This window comes from Lathyrus oleraceus, chromosome 2 (genome assembly GCF_024323335.1).
Source record: "Lathyrus oleraceus cultivar Zhongwan6 chromosome 2, CAAS_Psat_ZW6_1.0, whole genome shotgun sequence".
In the NCBI taxonomy this organism is placed as follows: Eukaryota; Viridiplantae; Streptophyta; class Magnoliopsida; order Fabales; family Fabaceae; genus Lathyrus; species Lathyrus oleraceus.
This window is the reverse complement of record NC_066580.1, coordinates 42,888,998-42,913,606: the sequence shown is the minus strand read 5'-3', so window position 1 is coordinate 42,913,606 and position 24,609 is coordinate 42,888,998. Positions and strand designations below refer to the sequence as shown.

Genomic DNA, 24,609 nt, shown 5'->3' with positions numbered 1-24,609 from the left:
GAATTGGGAAATGGGCATTAGCATTAACTGAGTTTTCCTTAACATACATGCCATTAAAAGTTGTGAAAGGCCAAGTGGTAGCAGACTTCATAGTCGATCACTCCATTGACGTCGACGCATTGAACTATGTTGAATTAGGGCCGTGGAAGTTGTACTTCGAAGGATCTAGTCATAAAAATGGCACAGGTGTCGGGATCGTAATTATTTCTCCAAATAAAATTCCAACAAAATTCCAGTATAAAGTAGAAGGCATTTGTTCAAATAACAAAACTGAATACGAAGCCCTCATAGCAGGACTTGAAATGTTGTTGGAATTGGGGGCAACTCGGGTCGAAATAATGGGAGACTCGAAGTTAGTCATAAAATAGATCAAGAAAAAATATAGATGTGTTAAGGAGAATTTGATCATGTATTTCATAATCGCCAGTCGATTGTTAAAAAAGTTCGAAATGGTTTATATTCGACATATACCACGAACAGAAAACATGATAGCTAATGATTTAGCTCAAATTGCATCTGGGTACAAAATTTCGAAGGAAAAGTTGCACAATGTCATAGAAGTCAGAGAAAAGGTGGTGGCAACCAGATGAATTCCTCTAGATTTAGAAAAGACAAAGCTAGGATGTACTGATGAAGGAAATTTCAAAATATTGGCGATGGACAGTTTGACGGATGAGGACTGGAGAAAGCCAATAGTAGTATACATGCAGAATCCCACATCACCTTCTGATTGAAAAACCAGGTATCGAGCATTAAGTTACATTCTTTTGGGTTTAGAGTTGTTTATGAAATCTCCTAAAGGAATTCTAATGAAATGCCTTAGTGAGTCAGAGGCATACTTTGCTCTTTCGACTATATATAGTAGAACATGTGGGGCATACCAAGTCGGTCATAAGATGAAATGGCTCTTATTCCGTCAAGGAGTGTATTGGCCTACTATGTTGAAATACTGTGTTGAATTCGTGAAGGGTTGCCAAGAGTGTCAAGTGCATGCATGCATACAACATGTCCCTGCAAGTGAATTACATTCTATCATCAAACCTTGGCCATTTAGAGGTTGAGCTTTGGACTTGATTGGAGAAATTCGACCTCCGCCATCTTAAAGTCAAAAATATATATTGGTAGGAGTCGATTATTTCACAAAATAGATTAAAGCCATACCCTTACCAAATGTGAACCAAGAGGATGTGATTGAATTTATTCAAAAATATATTATTTATAGGTTTGGAATTCCAGAGACAATCACAATGGATCAAGGATCAGTATTTACTGGTCGAAAAATGAAGGAATTCGCCAATGACATGGGTTTAAAATTATTAATGTCAACACCCTATTATGCTCAGGCCAATGGACAAGTTAAAGCTTCCAATAAGGTGATCATTGGTTTGATTAAAAACATGTAGGGAAAAAGCCTAGGAATTGGCACAAGCTTTGGACCAGATTTTATGGGCATGACGTACGTCCCCTAAAGAGGCTACTAAGTCGGCCCCCTTTCGCCTAACTTTTGGCCATGATGTTGTTTTGCCAGTAGAAATTCACCTACAATACCTAAGGATTCAGAGGCAACATGAACTCCCAACAGAATCATATTGGAGCATGATGTTGGATGAATTGGTCGATCTGGACGAGGAAAGGTTAAATGCCTTAGAATTACTAAGGCAACAAAAGAAGAGGATATAAGTCTCTTATAATAAGAAAGTGAAATTTAAAAATTTTACGCCTGGAGATTTGGTCTGAAAAGTGATCCTTCCAATGGATCGAAAAGATAGAGCCTTGGGGAAATGGTTTCCAAAATGGGAAGGCCCTTTCCAAATTCTGCATATTTTTTCTATTGGTGCCTATGAGATCGAAGAGCTCAGTGAAGATAGAAGGATTCTAAGAGTAAACGGGAAATATTTGAAAAAATATAAACCGACAATTCAAGAAGTAAAAATAAGAGACGGATAATCGCATAAATGAAGCAAAGCCAAAATGGTAAGAGTGCAAAAATGGTGATAGTAAAGTCATAGGGCCAGAAGACCAATATTCATTACAAGGAGAACTTTTGTTACATTACCAAATAAATAAAAATAGCACTAAAAGGGAAGGTTATCCTTAATCTGAAGATACTTGACTTTAAGGAGCTCTAGCCGTTTTTCGCACAAAGATCTTTTTTAGCGCAGGAGTTTGACGTCCGACTCAAGTTGTTGAGCTTTTTCGACAAATTCCATGCCAAAGGATAGATCCTAAGCCTTCGAAACTTCATCAAATTCCAATAGTTGATGTTTGTCCTTTTCAGCATCAGAGATTTTTGCCTGAAGTTCTGATATTTGTTGTCTCCAAGAAGCGATGTTGCGATCATGAGCATTAACCTTCTCTTTATTCTTCTGCTTGGTCTGTTCCAACGGTATTGCCTTATTGGTGTATTCGGTAGCAGCATCCCAGGATGCAGCCTCAGAACCAGACTTTTTCTTTATTTCCCCTGTAAGGTGAGGTAGCAACTTATGATCTGCAACAACTTGGTCGATCATGGTTCCTATCTCTAGAATAATTTTTGCCACTTCGGGGGAAGCCTCTAGCAAGTCAACCTGGCTAAAAAGAGATTTTAGAGTCAAAGGGGAAGAAGGATCAGCCAACATCAACAGAAACAAGTCACCCTTAAAGACTTTGTCTTTGATCTTAGAGAGGATTTCTCCCGTAGGGGTGCTCGAAGGTTGATCTTCAGACACTGAAGTATTATGGCTTTACTCAGAAGAACTCTCCTGGCAATTTAGCATAACCTTTAAATATTTAAGTGGCTGACTTCGCTTCAAGATAGCCAATTTTTCTGCAGAAAGGTGATCGGGAAAATAGCAAGTGTACTATTTTGCCTTTGATAGTAATAATGGGGAAATTCCCCGAATGTCGATCTCAAGGACTGCACGTTAGTATTGAGTTTAAATTATCATTCAATTAAACAAAAAGTATTAATTTGGTTTTTTTGAGTGTAAAAGGAAAATAATAAAGAGATATGAAAATAAGGGTTTATAGAGAAAAAGGAACAATGCCAGGGAAGGTGTATGATTTATCCCTGTAACAACTCTGAGTTACTATTGCATCAACAAATATCAATTACTACCAGTTCTCAAGGGTATTTTCTCCCAAGTCCTTGGTGAGAAAACCTTTAATCAATCTACCCTAATTCCTATGTCCATAGCCAATGAGGGTGAAGTTAAGCTGTATAATATCAAGAATGCTCTGGTTCATACAGGGTATCCCTAGTCCTAGGTGATATCTACTGCAGAGTAACCTGATGAAAACCTTATCACTGGCGGTCCAGCCTAAGTGATAACCATAGATCAATCTCAATTGGTCCGAACGAGAAAGCAATAAACACATCAAAAGGTTACCGTAAACAAAATATTATAAATGCAAATGTAAACTCAAATTCATTACAATTCTAAATCAGGGACACCCCCTAGCATTGGGGGGATTAGCTACTCATATTGTTTAAAACAAATTCAAGATAAAAATTACACATTACAAGTAATTGGATGACTTTGATCTTCAATCGCTCCCGCTCATGAATCTCTTCAGCTCTCCAAATGCATTGATCTCTGTAATACTTGACTGCTTCACAATACTGTGGTTTGCTGTATTCCAAGATGATTTTTCCTTTGGCAGAAGACCTCTTTTTATAGTGAAAGTTCCCAGCAGCAATTGGACAGGTCCAAAGATGTCTCCACAAAGCCCGAAGAATGAAAAGCCCGAGAAAATTGGAAATATTGGGCTTCTGCCTGACGCGGCCTGTGTCAGTTGACACGGGTGGCCGTGTCAGGCTACTGTTTTCCTTCTTCTGCTTCCCTTGCCCTGACACGACCCATGTCAGGCCTCTTGTACCAGGGTTTTCTGCTCTTTTGCGTGCCGGTCTCTTGCACTGTCGTGTTCTGAGTTCTCTGGTGCTTCTACCTGGATCTGTCGGAGAAAAACACAACTTTCTCACGCATAAAATCAAGATAAACAAAGTAACACATAACAAAGATTAAAAATACATAAATCAAATAACGGAAGTAAAACTAATCGAATTGTACCTTAAATGCTTGCACAATGTATCAAATGTCTCTGTTTTGCGTCGGATCAGTAATGAAAACTTACTATAAATGGTGAATGATCAAAAGGGCACCAATGCTACTCGATGAAACTCCAACCGTCGAATTGTAAGCCATTACAGGGGTTTGAGTTTGAGCATGTTCTTCACCTGCACTGGCCTTTCCTTCTGTTTGGCCTTCAACATTATCAAGGTTAATGGAAAGATTCCCTTCATTCGCTTCCTCTACAACCATGTCTTCGATGCCCCATCCTTCTCCCCAGGGATCATTCGTTCCTTCAGCTGTATGTAGATCAGCCCTAGGGGATTCCTCATCTTTAGTTAGCTCATCCTTAGCCATAGGGTCTGGATCACCTTTGGCCCCATCTTCTTCGCTCGAATTAGTTTCATGACAAGAGTCACTGGTATGAGAATGCTGAGTAGTAATTTTTGGTGGTGAAGCGTTGAGGTCACCGGGTGGAGGTTGATTAATCTCGCTTATGTACCCCTTTTCAGAGGATGGTCGATAGGCAGGTTTGCCAACACTGTTTAAAACATCAGGCGCATAGACAGGCATGAAGGAAGCAGTTTTCTTGGGAAGAATGACAGTGCTCATGTCACCCTAAAATCAATACAATCAGAAGGTATAAATGGCTAAAAGAGGCAAATAAGTTAAATGAAGTGAAGAGAAGTGTGTGGTACCTTCTAACCTTTGACCCCGGGGCTAGAATTGTCGCTCTCACTTTGAGCCGCTGCTACTCTTGCCATTTCCTCAGGAGTAGGTTCTTGGATAATAAGTGAGGCGGGTCTTTTTCTTGGAATTTTGATTGGTGGTTGATTCGAAGCATCAGTGGTTTTCGGCTGTGACTTCCTTTTCCTAGAAGTGAGGTCGAGAACAGGCGACAGGTCATCTTCGTCAGAATCTACGATGATGGGGGCAGTAGTAGGTTTTTGGATTCTTAGGGGACTCACCATAGGTTTTCGAGCAACCTGAGCCAAGAATGAAATGTTATATCATCAATGTATAACACGGATAAAGGAACAAGGAAAGAAAGGTACCTTTGTAGGCTTACTGCTTCCTTCGGCCTTCGAGTCGATGGGTCTTTTGCTGGTGTGTTTCTTTGGGGGGATCTTGATAGCTAAACAAAAATAATAGGAAATGGCCAGTGTTAGCTAAAAGCAAATAGTCTGTCAAAGGGAATATACTTCGAGGGAAGCCCCATGTGTCACACCTTCATATATGTCTGGTTCGATTCGGACATCTTCAATTCCTATATGAAGATTCCCTTTGAAACTGCCTAAAGTGTGCTTAGTCGCAACCACCTGCTGAGCCTTTTTCTGAAATTGTTGTCGGAGGATTTTAATAGAGTCTCCATAAATGAACCAATATGGAAATGGAGGGGCAAGAGCCACTCCTAAGTCATCATTTGACAGTGGAGGAAACTTTGGGGGAAATAGTTCAAGAGCCATTTCATAGCGTTTCTCGTGAGGAACGTATGAGGGAATCTTTAAGGTTTCTATTTTCTTTGAAAATTTCTCTCTGAGTGTAACAGTTGCTTCGCGGATGGTTCGACTAAGATCATCAGGTCGATAGGCAGTTTCAAAGTAGTTTTGAAAAGCTTGAATTTCTTTTATAAGCGTATAAGTACCTTTCCTGGTCTTTTCTTGCACAAGAAGAAAAGTTTTGTCAAACAGTTGAATAAAGGAAGTAACGTCGCAAAATTCCTTGATGTAATACTTAACCCACCACTTCCCAAATTCTCGACTGCAAGGAAGCTGGGCTCGAAGTGGAATGGAGTCAACTGGGTTCTGCCAGTATACTTGGTTATTTTCCTGAGAGCCGTGGTTTCAATATGAGCTGCATTATGAAGGAGGAGGTTACTCTTCTTATCGTATAGGCACTTTAGGAGGACCTGAACCAACCCAAATTGTCGAGCAACAAGGTTGGGCTGGTAAGTGATCATTGTAACTTGGACCTTCGAAGGGTTAAATCGAAGAGTGAGAATCCTAGGTGTCAAGAAGGCTTCCCAAATTAGCAAGGATTCTGTCTCTTGGTTTTTAGATGGGGAGGGGAAGGTCCTAGTAAACCACTTAGGGCCAACTTTCCTGAAAGCGAATGAAGCCATACTCGAAATAAAGGTATGACGCTTAGAAAACATCATAATATAACTCATGAAAGTTAGTTGAAGAGCTTGTCCTTCGTCCCTAGGGGTTAGTTGAGCTAGTCTTGGTCCTTCGACCCTCCTATGCCGAATTTCTTCAGCATCCTCGTCGACGAGACCCTTATTTGGCAGATTGGCCTCGAAGGTGGAATTAAGCCAAAGTTGTAATAACCAAAAGGGGCCAGGCAACAAAAGTTTCCCTTTGTCCCCCAGATTCTTCAGTTGAGTCACTTCGGCGCTCAATGATTCGTAAAGGCTTGCCAGAATCATCTCACTTAGGCAAACGTCGTGCCCCGCATGCAGTTGGTTAGCCAGGGTGAGATATTTTTTGGCAACTTATAATGATTTCGCAGCAGATATGCTCCACGTCGGAGACAATTTCAGTGTCTTTGTCGTGGTAGTGGGCTATGTGTGTTGAATACGCCGCTCTTGTAGTCGAAAAGGCAATAGTATCCATGGGGTCAATATCAGGATCGTAGATGTATCCAGTGGGTTTCAACCCTGTAATAGTGGCCATGTCGAAGAGAGTGGGTGTGACGATTCCGCAAGGAAGATGGAAGGTATAGTGTGTGTTGTCCCAGAAGTACAGTGAAGAAATTAACATAGGGTTGATGTAATCTAAATCCAATTTCGACAGCATAATGAGGTCATATATCCCTATATCTTTCCAAGCCTGAGCTTTTTATTTCTCTATCTTGTTTAGCCAATTAGAGTAATCAGTGGGATCTTTAAAAGTTGGGGTGGCACAGAAGGCTCTAAAACCATTGTTCATAAACCTTAAATTTATAGTGTCCTCAGCCTGAGTGTTTTCGGTAGAGGAAGTCCTAGGGTTTCTAGCCTGCCCTATGGGTTTGTATTTATGGTAAGAAGGAAAAATCTCTCAAAGTTTGTTGGTATTAGCGTCTAACTCAGCTAAAGGTCCAGATAAGGCATGAGTTTTTTCACATATAGAAACATGAATGAGTACCTGAGAAGCGTAAATCCTGCGTTGCTCCTCTGTCTGAGGTTCTGGTATGTACTGACGATTTCCAACTGCAAGTGGAGCGGATAGCGTAGCAAATGGTGGAAGTTCAGAGATCTTATTCGGAGCTTTAGACCTATTTGCAGTGGTTTTGAAAGAGACTCATGTTCCCTTGAGAGCTTTGTTTGAAGCGTCCATTGTTAGGGTTTGAAGACAAAATCTGGGTTTCAGTTAAAAGATATTGGAAGAAAAGAGAGTTTGAATGCTTGAAGATTTAGAGAATGTGAGAAAGTTTTGAAATGGGTAAGTAATTGGGTTTTATAGGCCTGCGAGGGAGACGTTTCAAATCAACATTAATGGTGGACAAGTTAATGGGACACGTGTATCCCTTGGCAGTGTAGTGAAAATGAAAATTAATGTTATAGTCCATGATTTCCTAGAAGCTAGGAAACGTGATGAGCAAAAAAGATTCTGTTGTAGGCTAAAAAGACGTGCGTAGGAAAATCAATGATGACGCTGGCGTCACCAGACAAGTGGAGGATCTGGAACGTTTTTGCCAATATTGAGACACCTGGCACAATATCAGTCATTGAGGCGTCGAAGTAAGGTCTCAAAAAATGTCTTTCTCTCTCGTGTGTCAAAAACGACATTTTTGGGAGGCAATCTGTTAGCTCATATTTTCGACGCCCACCCCAAATTACCAAAATTGGAAAATATGCACATCTGGTTTCGACCAAGAAGTAATTCAACCAGTTGGAGGTAAATCGACTTAGCTGGTTGGATAAAGATCAAGCTCATAGATGAAATTTCGGAGCAGTTCCTTGAGAAGCGGTTAGAAAATGGTTTTCGATCAGAGATTTAAAATTTAAATAAAGGAGGGAAGTTCACCTTCGTTAGAAACTGCAAGAGCATACGTGGAGCAGGGTGAGCGAATGCACGCATGCAGGGCGCCACATGTATCGACGTGATTGAAGGACCATCAAAGTGGTTATTTCGATCCAGTATAAATATAGGGTCTTAGTGTTAAAAAAATGTGTGTCAAATTATGTACAAAATCTGCAAATTTACTAAGTATTCGTGTGAAGAAGAACTATGAAACGTAGAATGTACGTTGTCTACACCATTTTTTAATCATTTCAAAGCAATATAAATTTGTCTTTACTTTCTTTTCAGAAACATTCTTCCTTGATTTTTCCTTTCAAACACTTTATCTTTACTTTGTCATTTGCGAATTTAAGATCCTTTCGTTCCTTTCCTTACCTTCAACTTTTATCTTACAGTCTTAAGACTCCAGTACTTGCAAACTTTTTACTTTATTATTTTCAATCCTTTACAATTCCCGTCGTTTACTTCATTTTTTTTTACTAGTTCCAAACATTGATTTAAGACCTTTCTTTTTCGTTTAAGTCACTCTTTTGTCCTTAGCTTTCTTTAAAACTCTGATCTGACGTTTAGTTTTGATCATTTATTACTACCACTTTTGTGAAACACTTAGCACATGTCCTAGGATCAATCTGATCAATCCTGCGAGTAACCAAATTTAGAAATTTGGAAGATCAGCGATTGGTTACCAATTTTCAAGGAAAACAATTACCTCGCTTTTTCAAACCATTTCTCAACTTAATCTCACCTTTTTTTTTTACTTTTATGTAACATTTCTCAACAATAATACAATATTTGTGTTGTTTCAAATAAACAAACTTTAGATCTAGATTTTTTACAACCTCTTCTTTCTCCTCTATCCTTCTAATCTATCAGTAAGGATATTAAGGGAGTGATCAATTTTAAAAATCAAATTAAAGTGTGATTGAAACATTATCATCTAAATGGTAGTTGAAATATGATATATAGAGTGTTTATCCATATATGGTAGGAAACAAATAACAAAAATTCAAGATATAATACATTGCATAAAGAAAATAATAAGTTTATAAATCATAGTTGAAAGAAGAGATAAAGTTGGTAAAGCGCACACCAGGAAGTTAATGTGAAGGAAAGATGAATATTTTTTCATTGTTGTTATGTTAACAATGTATGCTTGCAAAATTTGGAAAAGAGAAAAAAACTCTCTGGATTTAAGATTGAATTAAGAGGCATAATACACAAATCAAAGTTAAGTTAGAATCACTTTGGTTGCTTTAACTACTATCTAATTCGGTCAGAAAAAGTAATATTTAGACAAGATTTGCCCTTAAACTGTGTATGTGGAAAAAGTATAGGTTGGGGAAAAAATGAGTTTTCCACATCTAATTTTCTTAAATTATAGATATTTATACATCTTTTTATTTCCTTATGTACCGGTAAAAAAAATATGTGCGCGTGTTTCGAGTAGCGAGACTTAGTGGGTGTATAACACGTTTTGATGGCGAGAGCTTGCTCACGATAGCAAGAAGCCCCGTGTGGTGGTTTTTGAAGCCCTGTTGATGGTCGACGCTACTTGGATTGTAGGCCGGCGGTTAGGTTAATCGTGTATTATGGTTATACGGATAGCGGTGCTCTTTTAGGTAGTAGATGATTGGCATGACTTAGAGTATGTCCCCCCTCTCTTTTATCTTTGAGAGACAATGTATTTATAGGGGTCTCTGGGACCTAGGGTTTCCTTATAAAAGGCCACCACCCACTTAGTCAAATAATAGATATCTGAATCCCTATTTCTAAGGGAGACGTGAGTCAGTAACGACCCTGAATTTCTCTTTATCCAAGACACATTTTATCCCATGTTTTTTTCCATGTATGGGCAATAAAAGACTTACAAGTGAGGCGATTCCTCCATCTGGGTGACCTTTCATCATCGTCTAACCTAGGGCAGTCTTAAGGCGTCACCTTAGGCAAGGCCTCATTTAAATATAACATAACATAGTCCCGTAGGTAAGAGGTCTTCGGTAGAAGGAAAACTATTTTCCATATGCAACTAATGGGAGTATCCCAAGAACTGGTGCTTCCTATCGCGAGTTTTTAGTCGGCCTTAGGAGTCTAAGCTCTCTAGGCACAATATTGTGTAACATGGTTGGCGAGACACTGAGTCTCTCGAGAGAGGCGTTTTACCATTTTAGGCGGGACTTCTATCAAACCCTCAAGCAAGACTGGGAACCAAGTCTCCAGGGTTTGATATAGGTCGCGTCTCTTAGGCATAATTTATTAGAAATAATCCCACCCGAGGGGACACGAAGTACCTCAGGTGAGATTCTAATTAGACTGAGGAATCTAAGTTCCTCACAGATCGTACTACACAGCCTGGCTGACGTGACACTGATCTCTCAGGTGGTGCATTTTACCCTTTTAAGAAGGACTTATATTAAGCCCTCAAGCAAGACTGGGAACCAAGTCTCCGAAGCTTTATATAGGTTGCGCCTCTTAGGCGTAATTTATCATAAACAATCCCGCTGAAGGGGACATGAAGTCCCTCAGGAGAGAGTCTAATTATCTTGAGGAATCTAAGTTTCTCAAACATCATAGATGTATGGATGTTGTGCAAGTGGAATATTTTGCGCCACATTTACTCACGATGAGTGTTCAAAGGCGTGAAGCTCTCTGTCTCCTTACCTACCCTTTTGGACGTTGATTTGTCTTTTATGGGCGAGGTATAATTGCTCTTCCTTTTATGATGTAAGTCCTCAGGTTGGGAACAGACTCTTTGACATCGCGGGCCTTCTTTTTTGTGTTGCTTTCCTCGCCCTTTCTGTAGCACTCAGCTCTGGTGACCACTTCTACCAACGACAACGATGGATTCTAGAACACCCCCACAAAAATTTCTTGGCTTGGTGGGACGACCCTAATGGTGGGCTCATTTAAGCAGGTGAGATAGTCCCTCAACGACTCTAATGGACTCATGTGTATATTAAACATATTGGTGGTAGACATCTTCCTGTGACAACTAATGATAAACTGATGTACCAATTTTCTTACAAATTCCCGATAATTATCGATAGAAGCATGGAGTAAACCCACGTAACATCTGAGGGTGGAATCCTTTAAAGTGCCAGACAACAACTTGCATTTTAGGGAGTCGGATTCCCCTATAATGGCCATCTGCATATTGATGGAGGCAATGTTCTCCTAGGGATCGTTGCATCCATCAAACTTGGCCAATGAGGGGGGTTTGTAACCCTCAAGGATAGGCATCTCCCCATATCTTGTCTAAAATTGGTTAGGGGTCAAACAATTCCATTTTCTTTGCAACATTGGACTCTTTTTGGTGTTGTATGATGTTGTGGACATCGTCTTCCAATGTCTGGTTATGGTTGCGTAGTTTATCCTTGGTGGCACGCATCTTCGCTAAGGTGACGGCATCACCGCTACCGCTGGTGTCCTCTGGGGTAGGGGATAAAATCTCCTATTAACCATGGCTGAAGGTGGCTAACATAGGAATAAAGGGCAACAACGATAAATGTGATGGTGATAGAAGAGTATGGCCTAAGTTAGTTTTACAGGGGCCCTACGGTGGGCGCCACTGTATTGGTCAAAAAGCACAAGTGTGCATGTTTCCCTATAAGGACAAAGAGGCTCATAGACATTAGTAGTTTTATAACACGATTTAGTGGTTAGGGCTTGCACACGGCGGCAAGAAGCCATGTACGGTGGTGTTTTAAGGTGGTTTAGGAGACCTGCTCACATGAGACGCACTACGCCAAAAGAGGGAAAAGAGGGCACTTTTTTTTGCCTATAACAGCGCTTTAAAGCGCCCTCTAATCTGGCGCTGGCATAGGTAAAGACAGCGCTTTTTTTCCTGGTGAAAGCGCTGTCTAAAGTGGCTCTTTAAGCCTTTTAAGGGCCACTTTAGAGGGCGCTTTTTAAAGAAAGCGCCCTCTAAAGTGGAAACATTTAAGGGTTTAGAGGGCGCTTTTACTGGAAAGTGCCCTCTAAAGTGGAAACTTTTAAGGGTTTAGAGGGCGCTTTTACTGGAAAACGCCCTCTAAAGTGGAAACTTTTAAGGGTTTAGAGGGCGCTTTTACTGGAAAGCGCCCTCTAAAGTGGAAACTTTTAAGGGTTTAGAGGGCGCTTATTTTGGGAAGCGCCCTCTAAAGTGGGTGGTTATTTAAATTTTTTTTTTTTAAAAAGTGCTATATTTTTTTATTTATTTTAGACAACCTGTATATTGAAGCAGTACACCCAAAACTGTATAATTTGAAGCCCTTTTTCACACATTGTATTCAACAAGCCTTATATACAACAATCCATACATATACAACAATCCACTGATATATAATTGTTTAACTTCTAAAGATTCTAAATATACAACCAATTCATAACTTAAAAAGAAATAAAACTAAGTAGCAAAAGCATCTCTGAGATGTATGTTTTTTTTGCTAGCAGCAGTCTTCTTAGCAACAACCTCTTTTTGTTCAATATCAATAGCATGAACCTAAAATATCATAAAATTAGTTAGGTGATGTATAAGATCAAGAATTAACATTTTCTATGCATAAATATCATATAATTGTGTTTATACCTTTTTTTTTATGCAACTGACTCGATTTGCTGCGTAATCCCCTTATATTTTTGGTCTCTTATCTTTTGAAGATAGAATTGATATTTGTTTAGATGGACATGTTCCATTGTCGTAGAGGGATACTTTCAAATATCCAGCATCATCATCTACGCGAATGAGGCTTGACGACAATGGAACATCTCCATCTAAACAAATATCAATTGATACTTTCGAGTATCCCTTGCCCCTTGCACGAATGATTGACTTCATAATAGCCATTTTACCTGTAATAAAGAAAACAATTAAAATCAGATGACAAATGTAAAAACAATTAAAATCATAAAAGTCATTTTACCTGTAATAAAGAAAACAATTAAAATCATTTGACCTGTACCTTTTTCACTAAGTTCTCTTTCTTTTCTTGGTTGGAATATGTTCTACATGTCTCTTAACAACACGGACGGTTGGATTGATCCAAATACCCTCATTATGATCATTTCTAATATATGAATCATTTGATATAATATTCTCATCTTGATCATTTCTGGTAAACGATTCAATCTCAACATCAATATCACCTTGATCTCCAGTGTTTTCATCAATTACTTTGTTGGAAAAAAGAACTATAGACCATTTCGTACTTTTCGGATCATTGACATAGAACACTTGTCTAGCTTGAGAGGCTAGAATAAAAGACTCATCTTTGTATCCCACCCTATTAAGATCCACTTGCAAAAATCCTGACTTATCCATTCGAATGCCGTTATTATTTTCAACCCACTTGCAACCAAATATAGGAATCTGAAACTTCTCATAATCAAACACCCAAATGCGCTCGATAACACCAAAATACGACAGATTTGCAAATTTGGGGTTTAAGTCCTTCACACTTGATATGTGCATTGCTTCAGCTACCACGGTGACACCACTATTCTGCATAGTACTTTTATCATCTTGTTCTTTGGTATAAAATGTGTATCCATTAATCGCGTATGCGCTATAAGAAAAAACATGGAAACTTGGACCATATGCTAAGCATCTCAACCTTTCTGTTATTGAAGCGGGATCTAAATAATACTTTGAATAAATATGATCCTTAAACCAAGGTATAAAACATCGATTGTGCTCTCGTACTATCCAATTTTCATTTCTATTGGGATTTAAACCTCGGAGAACATCCTTGTGAATTTCAACATACGGCTCAACCTCATTCTCATTGTGCAGAACATACAAATGCACTTGATCCCGTTCGACCCTTGATACTGCCACGATTTTATTTCCAATTAGATTTTTTCCTTCTTTCTTTTCGACAAGCTGAGACTTGGGGAGTCCGATTGACTGAACATTAGACAATTATTCAGTACAAAACTCAATCGCTTCTTCAACAATGTATCTTTCAACCATACAACCTTCTGGTCGACTTCGGTTCTTCACGTACCCTTTTAATATTTTCATATAACGTTCAACAGGGTACATCCATCTCATATAAGCTGGTCCACACAATTGTGTCTCTTTCACAAGATGAACAACTAGATGTACCATTATGTCAAAAAATGATGGAGGAAAAAACATTTCAAGCTCACACAAAGTAATAACGATTTCTTTTTGCAACATTGGTAAGATCGCAGGATTGATCACCTTACTGCAAATTGACTTGAAGAAAGAACACAACTTAGTTATAGAGCTTCTTACTTTTTCTGGAAGAATAGAACGTATACCTATTGGGAGAAAATGTTCCATTATAACATGGCAATCATGGGTCTTTAAACTCTTTAACTTGAGGTCTTTCATAGACACAAGTCTTCTAATATCTGAAGAGTACCCTTCTGGAACTTTAACTTCACTTAGAAACTTACACAATGTTTTTTTCTCCTTTCTAGATAGAGTATAAGCAGCAGGAGGTAGATATGTTCGTTTTCCTTTCTTCAAGGGTCCTAATTCAGTTCTTATTCCCATCGCTATCAAGTCCTTTCTTGCCTTAAGGCCATCCTTAGACTTTCCTTGTATATTGAGTAACGTGTCAATAACACTTTCAAATACATTTTTTTCAATATGCATAACATCAAGAAAATGTCTCACATACAAGGACTTCCAATACGACAATTCAAAAAAAACTGACCTCTTCTTCCACCCACTTTTGACAAGTGTGTGGGCAAAAGGCTTGCCAAACTGAGTATCCAAATCTTTCACCTTTTCAAAAATTTGATCACCCGTCAATATAGGTGGAGCTCTGCCTTGTTCTGTCTCTCCATTGAACGCCTTTCTCCATCCATGGTAGTGATGATTTGAATTTAAGAATCTCCGATGACCAAGAAAGACATTCTTCTGACCAAACTCCAAGCGCTTCCAATCTGTTTTATCTTCACAAATAGGACACGCACATTGACCTTTTATGCTATACCCTGATAGATTTCCGTATGCTGGAAAATCATTAATTGTGCCAAACAACATCGCCCTCAAGTTGAAACTTTATTTCCTATATCCATCATAAACCTCCACACCGGTCTCCCACAAAATCTTTAAATCTTCGATTAAGGGCTTCAAGTACACGTCTATGTCATTCCCTGGTTGTTTAGGTCCAGAAATCAACATAGACAACATCATGTACTTACGCTTCATACATAGCCATAGAGGTAGGTTATAAATCATAATAATCACAGGCCATGTACTGTGTGAGATACTCTGGATACCGTGTGGGTTCATTCCATCAGTAGATAATGCCAAGCGAAGGTTTCTTGATTCTTCTCCAAATTCAGGATAATCATTATCAATTTTCAACCACTGTGGTGAATCTGCCGGATGTCGATACTTTCCATCTATAATTTTTTCATCTGCATGCCAGGTCAAGTGTCTTGAATCGGTTTCACTACGAAACATGCGTCTAAATCTCGGAATAACAGGAAAATACCACAAGACTTTTGCTGGAGACAACTTGTTCTTATATCGCGAGACACCGCATTTAGGACACTCATTTAACGATGCATACTCATTTCGAAACAAAACGCAATCGTTTGGACATGCATGTATCTTATCATAGCTCATGCCAATAGAGCACAACATCTTTTTGGTCTCATATGTTCGATTGGGAAGAACATTATCCTCAGGAAGCATATCTTTCAAAAGGGCTAATAACTCTGTGAAACTTTTATCCGACCATCCATTGCCCGCCTTTAAGTTGTGAATTTAGTGCAACCATCATACAAAGGTTTCTCTGCATCACTTACCAACCTCTCAAACATTTCGGGACAATCCTTAAGATCTTCTTCAAGTGCTTCTGCAATCTCTTCAACTCGATCACAATCGTATGTATCTGCGCCACTATAGTTTGAGGCATAGGTCGTACTATCCCCCGGTTCAACATTCTCGTTACTTTTCTCACCATGCAAATTCCAACATGTATAACTTCGATCAATTCCATGCCTCATTAGATGCGATGTCAACTGAACTGCGTCAACCCGTTTCCCATAACAACAACCCAAGCAAGGACATATCATTCTACTGGGGTCTTCGGCGTGCGCAACGGCAAACTTAACGAATTCTGATACCTCATTCTCGTACTCTCTCGACAATCGATTGGAAGACATCCATGTATTATCCATTACTAATTAGAATAAACAAAAAACAATTTCAGAAGAGTTCAAACACATTCGGACCTAGGTTTCTAATGATACTGGTGTTGATACAAAATCATATGTTCATAGGTCGTATAACCCTAACTACTGGGTAATGTAGTCCCATTGCATGCGCTATCATGGTAACTAAAAACCAACCGTCAATTTCCTATTGCATGCGCTATCATGGTCGAAACAAACGTAGCATAGACAACAATAACATAAAACAGAAATTGGGCAAAGCTAAAACAAAGCAATAACATAAAACAGAAATTGGGCAAAGCGTGTACCTTTGATTGGTAGAAGGAGGAAACGCGCAGTAATAATGTAGATCTAACAGAGGTGGAAGGAAAACGCCTTAGAACCCTAACGTGAAAAAGAACGAAAATAACAGATAGTGAAATAACAAAACGCGCAGTATGTTATAATTTTAATGTTTACTAAAGGGGACATTAGAGGGCGCTTGTGGAAAAAAAGCGCCCTCTAAAGGGGGCCTAAGAGGGCGCTTATGAAAGCGCTCTCTAAGGCTTTCCAGAAGCGCTTTATAAGCTGGAAATGCACATGGACTTATAACAGCGCTTTATTAAAAGCGCCCTCTAAGGGTAACCTTAGAGGACGCTTTCTAAAAAGCGCCATGTATTGTTGTCCCTCTATCTCCTCCTTATTTTTTCGTTTCACCTTAGAGGGCGCTTGTGGAAAAAAAACGCCCTCTAAAGGGGGCCTAAGAGGGCGCTTATGGAAGCGCTCTCTAAGGCTTTCCAGAAGCGCTTTATAAGCTGGAAATGCACATGGACTTATAACAGCGCTTTAGTAAAAGCGCCCTCTAAGGATAACCTTAGAGGGCGCTTTCTAAAAAGCGCCATGTATTGTTGTCCCTCTATCTCCTCCTTATTTTTTCGCTTCACCTTAGAGGGCGCTTTATTACAAAAGCGCCCTCTAAAGTGCGCTGTCTATTGCTCCTTATTTTTCGCTTCACTTTAGAGAGCGCTTTTGTAATAAAGCGCCCTCTAAGGTGCGCTGTCTATTCCAGTTTTTGGCGTAGTGACGTGAGGCTGCCCTGATGACGCATGGTGGCAAGCGTGTGGTAAGACATACATGAGCGTTATGCTTTAAAGGGTGTGGAGAATATGTATCACTTGAGGTCTGTCTATTATCCTTGAGATGAGGGATATTTATAGAGGTCTTTAGGACCTAGGGTTTGAGTTTCCTTAGTGGCGTCAACCACCCCTCCCTCTCTGGGGAACTTATTGACCACCTATATTTCAAGAGTCAGCGAAGACTTCTTTTTTTGCTTATACGTCAGAGTTAGCTTTGAACAAGTCTCTGGGTCATCGCCCGAGAGACACGACTCTTGGACGAGGACTCCCTGGTTTAAAACACCCACAAATATAACCCTACAATTTACGATTACAATAGGATCTCTAATGAAATAATAATAATAATTTAATCATGAAGTTTTATTTTGATTGCTTGCATTTTCTTTCTACTTTTGAATTGGATTAAAAAAATCACTATTCAATGTTTAAAGAGTATTAAAAATACTTATTAACACCAAAAATTAAATCCACGACCTTGGAAATATGAACCAGTTCCATGTCACAACTGAATCAAAACTCATTCGCAATTTATGGTTTCCTCTAAAGCATATAGACCAGTTTTTTCAATGACAATTCTTTATTCTTAGTTAAATTTGGTGATTTAATAAATAAACATGCCTAAATATACCTACTACCATTTGGAAAAGCCAAATCAAGCCAACCTTAGATTCCACGCACCTTCATTCAACTTATTAATGATAATCATCACTTCATGAACTTATCAAAACCATTCATGACTCACAAAGATCTTTCATTCATAGATTATTATCTTTTATCATTTGTTCACTGTGACTATGACTTCATGATGGAAAGTTGGGATCTAAATTAGGAATACAAGCCTCTCACTTTCAAAGGCTACTTAAAATTGAACACATACCACTCAATCATAGACTATATACAATTTAACATATACCACACAATCATAGGCTATATAGTTCCAAAATATAGAGCATAGGTGGACCAATATAATGTGAGGCCTAAGACATATTTAAATGAGACATTTTATTTTTACTTTTAAAAGATACTTTAAATATTTTTAAAATTTACTATTGAATTAATGTTAAAGACACACTTAAATATTTATGTTCTTTTATCAAGTTAAAATAACCTCATAAATAAACAACTTAAAAAATAAAATAACAATTTTTCTTCCTATAGTGAATCCTTGTATCAATTAAACTAAATTCTTTTAAAATTCTTTTATATAAGAATGAGGGATAAGAAAATTAAATTTTACAAAACTAAAATATTAAAAAAAAAGTTAAATAGTAAAATTTATAATCATCAATAGTCTATTTATATTAAAATTATGAGTTAAATATAATTTTAGTTCACATGAAATATTCATGTTTTATTATTTATGTAACATAAGGATTAAAAATTATCAAAATTAAAAATATATTTAATTTTAAAATTAAATATTAAGTTAGTATTATGATTAAATACATATTAGTAATTTTTTATTTGTAAATAACAAAATAACCAGTCAAAATGTCTCAAGCACAAGACCTCTAACTATCTTCCTTCACTTTTACAGATCAAACTAAGTCTTCAATTGGATATTGTTACAATTATACTTAATAAATACAGTACTATATTTTATTTTATTTTATTTTTAAGCTTAAATTTTTTAAAACTTTTTCATTTTTGGCCCAAGACAAGGACTTAACCTGCCTTACCCTTGGGCGGTCCTAGGGACATAGTTTTTGTACATTCAACAGTTTTGGCCAGATAAGAAAACAAATGGACCTATTGAAAGTTATATGCCAAAGCATATCATTACAAAAACTTCTAAATCATTTCAATTCTCATTCTTCTTCTATACCTTTAATTCCTCTACAGTCTACACCACAAGTATTTTTGAGGTGAATCACTTTAACATTATCTCTACTCATTCTCTCCAACAAGACATAAAACATGGTACTCACTTCATCTTACATATTTTTCTGCTATGTTTCCGAACCTTATAGCTTTGTTGAAAGCTTAATGGTTTGTGTTGTTTTGGATATAGGTTCATGTTGCAAGTAATGGAGAGGAGAAAGGCGCAGAAGATAATGCTGCGGTCGATTTTCGTGGTCGCCCGGTTGATAAAACAAAAACTGGAGGGTGGTTAGCTGCTGGACTAATCTTAGGTTCTTCTTCTCAATACATAGAAATTTTCAAGGTTGGATATTAACTTGTTTCCAACATAAACATATATTTGCTTTTTTTTGTGTGCGTGTGTGTTCGTGCGCGCGTCTGTGCGTGCGTGTGTAGGTACTGAACTTGCTGAAAGAATATGTGTTATGGGAATATCCATGAACTTGGTGACTTATTTGGTTGGAGATTTGCATCTTGATTCAGCTAAATCTGCTACCATTGTTACTAATTTTATGGGAACACTCAACTTGCTTGGCCTTCTTGGTGGTTTTTTAGCTGATGCAAAGCTTGGCAGATATGTCACTGTTGTGATATTTGCATCCATAGCAGCAATGGTAAAAAATTTCAATCTTTGAATATACTATTATTATTAATAATGCAGAATCTCTCTTTTTGGAATTATTAGCACACCCTTTTCTCATGTTAAGTGGAATTCACAATTATTGCTAATTAAAATGTCATAGATATGACAATTTTTCATCTGTTTTCGATGAAATGTCAAACTCTTACCATTGAACTGACACCTCGTAAACTAAAACGCCATTCAAAATTCATGCAGATATCATGTAACAGCTCTTTAGTCGCGGTGAAGCATGAACACTGACACTTGACACTGAATACAATACAACACAATACAACAAGTAAAGGCTATTAATAGTTTAAGAAAATTGAAATAATTGAATGTTACTGTATATGTTATATATCTATGTCATGCGTCAGACACCAGATACACTTTCAATTTAATACAAAGTGTCTATGTTGCATAGGCAATAACTAACTAGTTATTTTTTTCTTGTGAATCATTGTGTTGCATGCAATAGGGAGTGTGTTTGTTAACTTTAGCTACAACAATTCCAAGCATGCTACCACCTCCATGCAGTGAAGTAAGAAGAAAACACCACGAGTGCATTCCCGCCTCCGGAAAACAGTTGGTACTTCTCTTTGCAGCACTTTACACAACAGCTGTAGGCGGCGGAGGAATAAAATCCAATGTATCCGGTTTCGGATCCGATCAATTTGACACAAGAGATCCAAAAGAAGAAAAGAAAATGATATTTTTCTTCAACAGATTCTACTTTTTCGTCAGTATTGGATCCTTATTCTCAGTTATTGTGTTGGTCTATGTTCAAGACAACATAGGAAGAGGTTGGGGATATGGAATTTCCGCAGGAACAATGGTGGTTGCAGTTTGTATTTTGCTTTGTGGTACTCCATTTTATAGATTCAAGAAACCACAAGGAAGTCCTTTTTCTGTTATATGGAGAGTATTGTTCTTGGCTTGGAAAAAGAGGACTCTTCCTCTACCTTCAGAACCTTGTTTACTCCATGGTTATGCTGAAGCTAAGGTCCCACATACAGATAGATTAAGGTATTTTTCAACATTCTTGTAAAGCAATGAATAGTAGTATTAGTTAGATTAGTTAGATGAACATGATTAGATTTCTCTTCAATTATTGCTTACTAATCACTTTAACATGATTGTGATGATTATTATTATTATTGATTGGAGGTAGGAAAAATGTTTTGCTTTTTAGAAATCATGTTGTCTTTTCATGCATGTTTCATTTTCAGAAAAAGACATTACTTATATTTGATTGATCAACAATCTACAAAAATATCTTAAAGGAATCTTAAAAAGATGCTTAAATAAAATATCTTAAAGGAATCTTAAAAAGATGCTTAAATATATTCCGTCTTTTCAATAAAACTTAAAATTACAACCATCTGATTTTTATCATGTGCGTATTAAAGGTAGTCAAGATCGGGATCTTGCATTAGATCGGAGAGGATCGTAAAATTGTAAAGCAACTAGGAATGAAATATTCTATCAAATTATTTTTATAAGATCGAGATAGGGTAGCAAGATCGTAAAAGTTAAAATCATAAGATAGTACTAAAATTAAAAATAATATTATACATCTGATGTGTTTTTACATGATGGTAGACAAGTGTATTTGTAGGAAAATGACCACTTCCAAATCGTAAATCTTACGCCTTTTCATCTTGTCATGTGGTGGTGGCAGAAAAAACTGTTGATCGTGGTCAAAACAAAACTAGCCAAGATCAAACAAAATCAACGGTTTTATGTTTGTTTTTTTACAATTTGGCTACAATACACACGATTCTACTTGAGATCTGAATCGTTGTGGGTCAGTGAGATTATCATAAAATTTTAAGAGCTAGATCGATATATTTGACGACCTAGAGTGTAACGATAAAATTACAAGTGTATGAAATGTTGACAACATGCAATCCATTACAGCTAGCTAGAGTTTTGTCTGATAATTATATTCTCATTGCATGCAATTTTGTATGATAGGTCTCTTGACAAAGCTGCAATCCTAGATGAGACAAACTCAAATGATGAAAACAAACAAAGTCCATGGTTGGTTTCAACAATGACTCAAGTTGAAGAGGTTAAAATGGTAATCAAGCTCATTCCCATTTGGTCAACATGCATCCTCTTTTGGACAGTTTACTCACAAATGAACACCTTCACTATTGAGCAAGCAACATTCATGAACAGAAAAGTAGGATCTCTAGATATTCCATCAGGATCCTTATCAGCTTTTCTCATCATCACAATTCTCCTTTTCACTTCCCTAAATGAGAAACTCACTGTACCTATAGCAAGAAAATTCACTCACAATGTTCAAGGACTCACAAGCCTTCAAAGAGTTGGAATTGGACTTATTTTCTCCATTGTTGCAATGGTAGTTTCTGCAATTATTGAGAAAGAAAGAAGGGACAATGCAGTTAAAAAAGACAATAAAATAAGTGCTTTTTGGCTTGTACCTCAGTTTTTTCTAGTTGGTGCTGGAGAAGCTTTTGCCTATGTTGGACAGTTAGAGTTTTTCATAAGGGAAGCACCTGAGAGAATGAAATCTATGAGTACTGGTTTTTTTCTAACTACTCTTTCAATGGGATTTTTTGTGAGTAGCTTATTGGTGTCAATTGTGGACAAAGTAAGCAACAAAAGATGGTTGAAGAGTAATCTTGACAAGGGTAGGTTAGATGACTTTTATTGGTTGCTAGCAATGCTTGGAGCGTTGAATTTTGTACTTTTTCTTTTCTTGGCCATGAAGCATGAGTACAAAGTTCATAACAACAATGTTGAGACTAATGACATTGTTGAGAAAGAGCTTGTGACTGTTGGAGTTGATGGGATGGAAGAAGCATAGAAAGTCATTTAGTTTGTACTTATGAATGTGTGTAGTAAGTCAATATTGTGTCTCATGTTTGGTGGTTTTGGGTGATTGTTATGTACTAATAAGTGTTGAAAGATACATCTTTAATGTGTGTTTGATTCTAAAAACATGGAAATAGATTTTGAAACATAGATTTTAGTTAATAGTGATTTTTATGTAAAATTTATATGATTGAATACGTTCACAAAAATGCTTGATTAAAATCAAGAGCTTTTACACTTCTGATTCGAATCTTCCTATATTTTTATATTTAATTGATCATTTTTATTTTCCATTCATCTTATTTGTAACATTCATTCTCTCTCTATTCAAAATCTCTCCCAACCTCCATCCAAATTCATAAATTCAAAATGGAAAATATTAGAAATTCATCGGAATCCAACAAAAGCAAGCGTCCCAATACTTCCTCGTCTCTTCCAGCTCCCGTCAAAAAAAGATCAAAGATTCGTGGTCAGAAAGACAAGGGAGGTTCCTCCGGATCAAAAGTCAGAGTAACTATCCCTAATCCATCTATTTATTCTTCACCTGCTTCGTCTCTAAATTTTTCTGTAATTTTGCACAAAGTTAGACATCTCATTTTTTTTATGATGACTACAAGCAGTACCACGAGTTATTTCGGAATAAGGACTGTGCTCAGGAATATTATGTCAGTAAGAGGGTTAAATATGCTTTGAAGATGCATTTTATGAAAGCATTTGAAAATCACCATTTGCAAAGATTTTTGTATATGAATAAGAAGTTTAACATAGATCATGTGAAGGCATTCTATTGTAATGTCAAAAGCATGAAAAGTGATTTAGAGTGTCAGTTCAGAGGAAGGTTGGTTAAGTTCACTTATGCAAATTTCTTTGAAGTTCTCGGGTTGGAGTACAAAGGAAATGAAGTAGATCCCAAACACCGCGCTCCTGATTCCAGCGTATTCCATTTGTTGAATCCATAACTAAATCTCGGTTTAAAGATCATTTGGATGTTTCAAACTTTCAGATAAGTCAAATAAAGTGCGAAATATGAATGGTTTATTGGATAATTGTGAATATTCTATAATGGAAAACAAGAAATTGGATAAGAGCTGACAATACTGATTTGTTCTTGATGTGTATGTTGCTCACCCATTCAAAGGCCAACTAGGTAAAGTTCATAATTAAACAAATCATGATTTGCATGGCGAGTGCAAATTGTCTTTTTTTCTGCACATCACTGATTTGGACTACATATCTAGAGCTTAATGACATCATTTCTCTTGGGTTGGAGCTTTGAAAGCTCTGAAGATGTTTGATGAGCATGTCGTTAGCCAAATATTTTATCATCAAGATGATAAAAACGTGTATTTCTACCAGGATAAGCTGTGTAACATTCAAGAAGATATATTTGTCAGTGCTAAAGAAGTTATTGAAGGTTTTGTGTTGTTGTGAAAATGATGTCGGAATTACAAAGTATAATTGGTTTCTTGATCGGTAAGAAATCCATAAGGATAGAAAAGAAAAAAATAATAAGAACACAATGAAATTGGTTATAAACTGTTATTCTTTACTTTCTCTTTGAAACAAGATTACAAGTGTTACAAAATAGAAAATAATTTCTCTCATCCTAATTAGAGTTTGTCTTCTTGCAATGATGGGAGACTAGTATGCTATTTATAAGAAAACTAATATACTAACATAATGGACTTTTACACACTGACCTATTACACAAGTTAACTTAGAGAACAAACTAACTTAAACAATTGGGTATAACAAACAGGTCCAATTTGACATGCTAACAATCCTAACATACTTCGACTACAACATATGAACAGACTTCGATGACATACTAAGGTCCTGTTAAATTGTCGAACTAAGAAGCTACCCTTCGACCATACTAGAGTTCGATCCAATATCTCACAAATCTCCATCTTGGAACAAACTCTATAACATCAAGGGAACAAACTAGCTTTCTTCATACAATTAAACAATCCTGA

The 24,609-nt window shown here is 37.3% G+C and overlaps 1 protein-coding gene across 1 annotated transcript; it reads left to right on the top strand.

The window, feature by feature from the left end:
• Positions 1-19,019: 19,019 nt before the first annotated feature.
• On the top strand, positions 19,020-22,795 carry LOC127117992 (protein NRT1/ PTR FAMILY 6.4). The gene is made up of 5 exons (XM_051048124.1): positions 19,020-19,224; positions 19,316-19,436; positions 19,561-19,778; positions 20,265-20,812; positions 21,764-22,795. Exons 1-5 carry the CDS (start codon positions 19,222-19,224, stop codon positions 22,623-22,625), a joined length of 1,752 nt encoding a protein of 583 aa, XP_050904081.1. The 5' UTR covers positions 19,020-19,221; the 3' UTR covers positions 22,626-22,795.
• The last annotated feature ends 1,814 nt before the right edge of the window (positions 22,796-24,609 follow it).